This window comes from Amyelois transitella, chromosome 5, assembly GCF_032362555.1.
Source record: "Amyelois transitella isolate CPQ chromosome 5, ilAmyTran1.1, whole genome shotgun sequence".
NCBI lineage: Eukaryota > Metazoa > Arthropoda > Insecta > Lepidoptera > Pyralidae > Amyelois > Amyelois transitella.
In genome coordinates, this window is record NC_083508.1 from 2716291 (window position 1) to 2725971 (window position 9681).

Sequence of the window (9681 nt, forward strand, 5' to 3'; positions counted from 1 at the left end):
GGCGATGATTCGGGATCGACCGCCACAGATGGAAGAACATCCGCCAATGTAGGTGTTATGTATGATGTTGAGTCGAAGATTGTATTTATGCTCCAATCCGCGAAATCATTGCTTGCGCGATTTAGCATACGCGCTGTGATAAGCTGTTGGCATGTGACGTATGAAATGTCACCACACAGTGCATGGCTTTTGACAGGCAGGCGTGTGACACAGCATCCTAACTGTTTAATGTATGAAAAATGTATACTTAAGTAAAAGGTAAATAAATGGAAAATAATTGACAGCTCACAGAATTCACCTTTTTTTCGGAGATTGTAGTTATAGTAGTACATAATACCAACATATTTTTCGTAAGATAAGGATGCAAAAACCTGTTTGTGTTTTACTGACAAATGACGTCACAATCCGCAGTTAACAACGCGTGAAGACAGCGGAAAAACAAGTACAGGGACTTCCATTAACCTCTGTTGTTCCGTTTTTATGGCTTTCTCACGAAACAAGAAAAGGGAAGACTAGCTGTTGCCCGCGGTGTGAAAGTGTTATAGTTCCCGTGTAATTTGCGAAAAACCTTTTTCATATGTTTTAAATTCGCGCAGACGAAACTGCGGGTAAAAGATATTTATATGTTAATACATAAATTTATTAATACAAATTTATTGTAGAATATAATATAGAAGTATAGATATTAAATTTTGTTTTATTAACCAGTTTAGTGCCATTAACCTTGTGCTCGTGGAATTAAGGATTACCATTACAAAATAAATTGCTCATCAGTGAGTATTATCGATGAAGAAAAAGATAAGATAAATTAAATGAAATTTAATAGAATTTGTGTTATAATGCATTTGTTTCATATAATGACACTTCCGAAGCTATACGCCTAAAACTGATCTTCCATCAGAGTATTTCTTAAGAAAGCACTTATTTATTTTATTTTTTCTACTAAACTGCACGCTGAATACTAAATTCATGACGCCACAGATGTTGGAGTGGGAGGCTATTCTCATGAACCCTTTCTCCCCCCATTTGACGCCGTACGAGTTCTTCAGAATCCAGTATTCTTTCCCTGATTCTTCACCAAATCCAACGAGAGTCACACCGTGCGTTAGATCTGTGTTTTCGTTTGCGCTGCAAATTAAAATGCTGATAACTTTAAAAGCGAATAGCGACGCTGGCAGAGTTGTTAAGGTATCGGACTCATAAAGTGAGGTACCAAGTTCTTAAAAAAAAATATACTATACTGTACTTCTCTGTATGTTACTTATCAACACTTGGCGATGAGAAGCGTTTAATAAGTTTTAATAAAATTAAATGCGGGGTATATAGTGCCAACAGCCTTGAAAGATTGATGGGCCACGTTCAGCTGTTAGGTTAAATGATAGAATTGAGATTCAAATAGGTAGTTGTCACTATAGTAATTGTTGCTAGCCCATTCCCTAAAAGAAGAATCCCAAGTTTATAAGCCTATCCCTTAGTCGCATTTTTCATCATCCATGGGAAAGAGATGGAGTAGTCCTATTCTTTTTTGTAATGGTGCCGGGAACCACACTGCACATTACAAAAAATTACATATACATTTATAATTAAGTTGTTTTTGGTTTTTATTGGTAAAGTAAGATAAAACTTACCAATTAGCGTTATCATAAACTCCTTTAGAATAAAAGATGAATGTTTTTGGTCTTCCGTTCAGAGCTATGGCGAGGGGTCCGTTTTTTATTAAAGCTTTCTGAAAATATGACCAAAAATAATAGTTTAAAATATTAAAAAAGTCATTTTTACAGAGGAAGATAAGTCCAAGGGACATCTACGAATTTCACCATGACTTTATCTCAAAAGATACATACGTTAAGACACCATTTACCATGGGGTCTATCGTAAAAAAGGTTTTATCGTTCGCAATATTTCTTGTATAGATTCAAATGCCCGCGTTACCTGTATCTTTCCTTTGTTCTTGGGTATTTTTGTAAAATCGCTGATTTTAATTTTTTTCCCTGCATTTATTTGGCACACGCCTTCCTGTAATTAGAAAACAAATCAGATAAACCGTCGTGTGTTTTTATAAGATTCGTCTTCTTCATCATTTACCATCAGGTGAGATGGAAGAAAAATGCCTTATCCAATAGTGAATAATAAAAGATGAAAAGAAAAAAGAGTAAAGGAAAAATATAAAAAAACTTATACTCCGTTACGAATATTATGTCAGGTACAGTCAGCAGCAGAAACTGACTACTTAATGGTTTTAGTTTGGTTCATGCAAAGGGGCTTATTTGACCAACTGAAACTAAGCTTGACAAATTAAAACATTTCGCATATAACAGAGTTTCAATCAGGGAAGCGTATGTGTATTCATGGATCGTCACAAGTGGAAAGATGTAGTTTCTGCCTACCCATCCGGATTATTTATACATGTTTGTCCAATTAGAATCTTAACCCTAAATAAAAAATAAAAAGAAGTTTCGGGCCACATGACGCTTACCATAGCTAGGTACGGCCCATAGGAGTCCCTGGTAGGAACACCAAACTTTTTGATATAAGAAAATGTATAGTATAAATCTCCACTGTCACAGCCTGAATTGCCTATGTTTTCGTCACTACTAAAAATAAAAAATGCAAGTTAATGGGCATTACATCAAATATTTTGCCGTGTGGTTCCCGGCACCAATACAAAAAAAGAATAAGACCACTCCATCACTTTCCCATGGATGTCGTAAAAGGCGATAAAGGGATAGATAGACTTACAAACGTGGGTTCTTTTTTTAGGCGATGGACTGTCACTATTTGAATCTCCATTCTATCATTGAGCCGACTAGCTGAACGTGGCCTATCAGTCTTTTCAAGACTATTGGCTCTGTCTACCCCACAAGGGATATAGACGTGACCATATGTATGTATGTTTTTTTATTTTATTTATGCATGTTATGTGTTGTGGAAAGATACATGGATTAATTTATCAGGATTTTGTCAATAAAGCTTAATTGTTACTTAAAAAAAGTGTACAAATTAAATAATATTTCTATACCGTCATTCCTTTATAAGATACATATAAAAAAGGCAAATATAAAAAAAAACATCATAATAAGATCTTGCTTTAATTGACGTAGAATAAGAATAAAATCTTGCACCGTGACTTGACCGTAAATCATAAGAGTTTACCAACCCTAAGGCACTTGACCAATGCCACACAGAGGTTGACATAGTAAAATGAAACTTAGTCCGCTGTCTTACGTCCAAGTGCAGTCAATTATCGCTTGTTCGCTAATTTCCTTGACTTGACCTTTACACCCGTTATGGATGTAAAAAGTGGACTCGATGGCTGCAGCAGATGTGAACGCATAGCAAGACCCACATAGGAAGGTTTGGTCTGTAATATAAATCAATTTATTGAGAAAATAACACACTGAGCTAGCCCTGAAGTAATCTAGTGGTTATGACAAAAGATTGAAAACTCGGGTAAATCAAAGGAGAATTTCTTTAAGGAAAATCAATATACTCATTATTTTGGCATCCTCACTTTTCTAGAGAGGAGCTTACAGGCCATCTATGTTCATTATTCTGGCTTGGGTCAGTCAGAATTTGACACGAAGAGACCGTAGGCCTTTGAAGGGGAACTTACCCCATATTGTATCATAGTTTTACATCTAGCTGTTTTCATGTGCGCAAAATGCATGTTTACCTCACGATGTTTTCCCTCACTATAAGAACATCGGTTGCCAATCAAACTAATGTACAGAAAGGAGTCATGACCTCGTTCAGCCGACGCTAATGACGGATGAAATTATTAAGATTGCAACCGTAATAATTTCGGTCTATGTTTGATTCTCTATGCTTTAATGCTTTAACAAAAAAAAAATATGAAAAATTCACCTTTAATTGGACTGATGGCATTAAATTCTCTCCAATCAAATGACTTGACACTATCACTGACGTCATTATCATCAAAATATTGGCTATCGTTAGTAGGAGTGACACGCAATCTACCAAGCGTCAATAACTCGGAATCACTCAAGTCAGCGAGCTGATTCAAAGCCAAGGTATATGATTTATGTTGACGATTTACTGAATTGATTAACCTGAAATACGTATTTATGTAATTGTGTGTGCATAGGGTGATTTTATTATAGTAAGAAGATGAAGTTTTTACTTCATCTTCTAAAATACTACTACGTACTTCGTACATTTAATACAGTGTTATGAGATTAAATATCATAATAACACTCGTTAAGATTAAAAAAATAATGATGAGGTATTATAATACCCTTAAAGTTTTACACTTACCTCAAATTATTTTTGAAGAACTGCCGTCTCATTCGGTGTTCGCTGTCATTGTAATATTTCTTGTATTCCAGTTTAAAACTGTAATATATTAATTAACATTAAATAGAAAAGAACAGAAACAGTCAACTCAAATTGTAACTGAAAGATTTGACGCTCTTCCGCGCAATGAAAATATTATACCGAGGTGACGTTGAAATCCTCAGGCATTAAGTAAGTACTATAAATACGAGTATATGAAATACCAATGATCACGGCAATCATAGAATACTTTATTATTAGCTTTACGTTTCTATTTTGGTGTTGATTTTCCGTGATTTTGGCTTAGATATATTTCAGCGAACTTAAATATGTGAAAACAAAACGCTGGTCAGACTAAAAAGTTCTTTATCACCTGTCATACGCATTGTTGATCCTTTCATGTTCTATTGTAGGATTCACAAACTCAATTAGAGGATCGACTGGTTCGTGTATAGAAGTGTCCTGAATCTTGCAGTTGCTAGCTTCAAGGAGAGAAAAAACTTTGTTTTTGAAAATATGTAGAATTAATCATGAATGGAACTTACTGGATGTTAAAATTGAGTAACATAAATTTATATATTTTATGTACGTTAATATACGTTAAAAAAACAACCATTCCATACTAATGGGCGACGATGCTTTAATAATATCCTGTGGCTGTATGTCTTTAATTTAGCCGCTGTTAGTGGCAAAGAGTCACTTAAAAACTACATTCATTTTAACCATATTAAAATTTGTCTTAGGTTCCTCTACAAAGGTTTGAAGGTCAAACAGGAGTTGCTTCGTATAAAAACCTGACTAAGCTAATCCAAGATCATTGTCAAAAGGGCACTTGCTCCTCTCTAGAGTGGTTATTAGAACTATATTAATTGCTAAATAGATTTAATTACTTACAGTTAGGAATTTGAAATATTTTAGGATCAGGTTTACTGGTGTCGAAGTAAGTGTAATCGTGGCGGAAATAATCCATTTCTGAATTATCTACCTTCATACTGAAATCAAATCTAGACACAAAGAAATATTTAGAATTTTATCAATTATACAAGGGAACATTGGAACGTGGACGGCCTTACAAAATATCAGGTCTAGAGTACCTTAACCGGACAAGAAAAGACAAATGAATGAAGCGAAAGAATACTAACAGGATACTATGCAGGAATCGTAGTAAGTGAAGTGAAGTAGTATCTGCCTATACCTCCGAGGAACAGACGTAATTTTATTTAATGTTATCCAAATTGAAATTAAATCGATCATTAAAAACATAGACATATCTAAGGAAACTTATTTTGGAAATTCACATTCAAGCATAGGTCCGGGTTTAAAATAGTTCTGTTATTAAACTTACATACATATGGTCACGTCTATATCCCTTGCGGCCTAGACAGAGCCAATAGTCTTGGAAGGCGGAATGGCCACGTTCAGCTATTAACGAGTAGCTTAATGATATAATTAAGATTCAAATAGTCACTATTAGGTTAGATATAGGTTGCTAACCCATCGCCTAAAACAGAATCCCAAGTTTTTAAGCATATCCCTTAGTCGCCTTTTACGACATCCATGGGTAAGAGATGGAGTGGTCCTATTCTTTTTTGTATTGGTGCCGGGAACCACACGGCACCTTTATTAAACTTACCTGACAGGAACGCTTAAGTAATTTTCAGATTTAACCCAAACTGTGTACGTGTAATTAAATTTGAGTCCATCACTTTCGTGTCCGGCCGAGTATTGCCATTTAGTTGTGTCCACATTGTCAATGTATTCAAAATCTATGTATATAAAAAGAATTACTGTGAGCAAGATTACTATCAAATTTTAAGTGTGAATTGGACTTAATTTTTCAATAGGCAGATAAAAGATATTCATAAAGATAAGATACATTTCAATTTGATCCATAAACAAAAGTTGAGTATCGATTAAACTTTTGGTTTTACCCAAAATTTCTCTACTAAAATTCACTTTTTCTCTTTTATAATTTATTAGATAACTTTTTCTGCCTATTTATAATCTAGCCTGATACTGTGTAATGTATCTGTATATTATTCCTGTAAAGTAATAAACGGAACCCATTCACATTCATACATATTATCACGTCTATATCCCTCGCGGGGGATACAGAGCCAACAGTCTGGAAGAGATGTAGTTGTGTATGTATGAGATTCAAATAGTGACAGATTGCTAGTCTATCACCTACAATAACATTTCACATACATACATACATATAGTCACGTCATTTTCCCTTACGGGGTAGACAGAGCCAATAGACCCGAAAAGACTAAATGACCACGTTCAGCTGCTTGGCTTAATGATGAATTTAACATTGCACACTCTGGCAAAATTGATTTGAATGTAAACTAAGATCTAATAAGCAATTTAGTTTATGGGTTACAGAACGAATCTGTATGCTGAAAACTGGTCAAGCTGGAATTTATGATATCTAAAACTTTCTGCATGACCTAATGGTTGACTGGTAAATAATACTAATACTTAATAGTATTAAGTCCGTTTATCATAATAAATATATACAATGTTTCTTGTTGTGTATTTTTTGCAATAAATATTATACATCACAAGCAGTGGATTTGACGAAGTTCAGACAATTATATGATAATAAAAATAACTTACCAACAAGATTAAACTTCTGTTCGGGTCCGGGCAAGTAATTGTATCTTTTTATAACTTTGACAACGTTGTCGGTTGAGTCATATATTTTGCAAACATTTTTGCTCTGACCGTTTTCGAAACTTACAGGGTGTATCTATGGATAAAAATATGTTTTTTTAAATTTTAAGACTTGCTATATCTTATATAACATACATACGTACATCACGTCTATATCCCTTGCGGGATAGACAGAGCCAACAGTTTTGAAAAGACTGATAGGCCACGTTCAGCTGTTTGACCTAATGATAGAATTGAGATGCAAATAGTGATAGGTCACTAGCCTGTCGCCTAAAAGAAAAATTCCACGTTTATAAGCCTAAGTCGCCTTTTACGACATCCACGGGGAAGAAGATGGAGTGGTTCTAGCCTTTTTTGTATAAGTGCCGGTAACCACATGGCATTAATCATCTATAATATTTATAAATAATACAGGTATTAAACGCGCACTTGACGTACCTTTATTTAATCTCGGACGTTACGAATCATGTTACACTTTATGATCTGCCTTGTCTTTTTATCATACAATTTTTTCTATAATTATTAAAATTAGGATGATTTTCTCCTTACCTAAAATAAATCTCACCTTGTAATACTGGAACGAACCGCATGGTTTTCTCAGTCGGTACATTTTATCCAGGCCGTCATAAAAATCTATTCTAGAATTACCCGTCTCCCCATCAGTCCTGTAGAATTATTAATTCTATATTAAATTTATATTTAAGTAATATAAACTTTTTGTTTATATTATATCACATGTATTAAACGCGCACGTACTGTACCTTTATTTTAATCCGACATCTCTATTGTGACATGATTCGGAACGTCCGAGATAAAAATATTAAGTAACGTGACGTGCGCGGTTAATACCTGTATTATTATGACCTGTATTATTTATAAATAGTATAATGCAAGGCGAGAAGTTTAAAATCAGTTAAACGTTTTGTTTCTATATAGTCTTGCATAATGTTGAATCAGTAAATAAATATATATTATTAGTTAAATCCTTCTTACTAATATTATTAAAAATTAAAGGTAAGTAAGGCCGTGTGGATGTGTGTGTTTTTTCTTTCAAACGCAAAATCTTCTGGGCGGATTTTAATGACATTTAGTGCACGGATAAAATATAACCTGGAATAATAAATAGGGTACATTTTATTCCGAAATTCCTACTGGAGCGAACCACCGGACAAAGCTTAGTTATTTATATTGTGATTAAAAATTAAAAATAACTATAAATTTCCTTCCAGTTAAATGAATCACTTACCATATTTGATAGGGCTCTACGATGTTAGCCGATGGAATTCGCAGCACTGCTTTTAAATTATATGTACTGCTCCAAGATAGTGAATCTGTAAATTTATTTTTTATCATATATTATACATGGTTATTATCCACATCCGCACTTATAAAAAAGAGAAATTGATTTTTTTTATGTATATTAAGAATAAACTGAAAAACTATTGGACTGATTTCCATGAAATAGTACAGATACTCGTACAGAATAATATACCATCGAAAATTACATAGGCTACTACTACTATTTTATCTGGAATTTCCCACGGGAGCGAAGCCCCGGTTCCCGGCACCAGTAGGAAAAAGAATAGAACCACTCCATCTCTTTCTCTTTTACTATGGGATAGGCTTATAAACTTGGGATCCTTTTATTAGGCGATGGGCTACCAACCTGTCACTATTTGAATCTCTATTCTATGATTAAGCCAAACAGCTGAATGTGGCCTATTGGTCTTTTCGAGACTGTTGTCTCTTTCTACCCCGCAAGGAAATTAGACGTAATTAAATGAATGTGTGTAAAAATTCATACATATAATCACGCCTCTTCTTTCGGTGGGTTAGGCAGAGACTACATCTTTCTACTTTGTCACGATCTATGCATAATTATTTCGCTTCATACACATTCATAACATCTCTTAATACAAAATAATAAATTTATTTAGCGAAAATGTGACAAACTACGCATTTATAAAGACAATACTTACTGGCAATAGTAAATCCACTAAAAATGCAAAATAACCCGAGTGAGTTCTTCATAGTGTGAAATAAATTACCAAAATGTTTATTTAATTAGGTTTATGGTGTTATATTAACTAGGATTTACTGTTATCACTTTTGATAATACCGTATTATAATTTTGATATTAATTAACATAAAATATTTTACGTTTAATATTTGATACTAATGGATTGTTTTATGATAAGAGAGTTAAACTGAACGTGGCCTTCCGAGTCCAAATCCCAATGCATTTATTGTTCATTAGCTGTTGCCCGCGACTTCGTCCGCGTAAATTTCGATTTTTTCCGCGTAAACTTATTTGCAGGCAAACTCATGCCTTGAGTTCATTCAAATGACGATAACTGTTTTTTTAGTGAACCGATTTCGACGAAACAAACTTTGAATGTTTTTCTGAGTTAAAACAAAGCAATTGGTGAAAGTTTTAAGTAAATCGGTTCAGTACGTTCGGAGATAATTGTGATCATACATACAGACAGATAGACAAAAATAATAATTTTTATTTTTTTATTTCAAGCCGTACAGCTGAGCGTTCGGCTCTAATCGTTTTGAGACTGTCGACTCTATCTAACCCGTAAGTAATAAAGATGTGGTAAATGTACCAGTGAAATGGCAACAATATTCCTATGATTAAACCTCCACGATAAGAGTCAGGTCATCATGTGTTATCACAAATTTGGCGCGACTCCAAGTTTTCCG

The 9681-nt window shown here is 34.1% G+C and overlaps 1 protein-coding gene across 1 annotated transcript; it reads right to left on the minus strand.

The window, feature by feature from the left end:
* Positions 1–872: 872 nt before the first annotated feature.
* Positions 873–9018, minus strand: LOC106137817 (uncharacterized). The gene is made up of 14 exons (XM_013338732.2): positions 8952–9018; positions 8219–8303; positions 7538–7637; positions 6916–7048; positions 5927–6059; positions 5188–5297; positions 4667–4775; positions 4276–4353; positions 3865–4070; positions 3226–3361; positions 2477–2594; positions 1933–2016; positions 1629–1726; positions 873–1128 (listed from the first exon to the last, which is right to left on the minus strand). The coding sequence occupies exons 1-14, from the start codon at positions 9001–9003 to the stop codon at positions 873–875; spliced, it is 1698 nt and encodes a 565-aa protein (XP_013194186.1). The 5' UTR covers positions 9004–9018.
* Between the last annotated feature and the right edge of the window lie 663 nt (positions 9019–9681).

Excerpts from the sequence above, each read along its gene's own strand:
- LOC106137817 (XM_013338732.2), bottom strand. The coding sequence starts at position 9,003 with ATGAAGAACTCACTCGGGTTATTTTGCATTTTTAGTGGATTTACTATT. Across the intron at positions 4,071-4,275 it reads TTCTTCAAAAATAATTTGAG|GTTAATCAATTCAGTAAATC; the intron begins GTAAGTGTAAAA and ends TACGTATTTCAG. Across the intron at positions 2,017-2,476 it reads ATGGGCCGTACCTAGCTATG|GAAGGCGTGTGCCAAATAAA; the intron begins GTAAGCGTCATG and ends TTCTAATTACAG.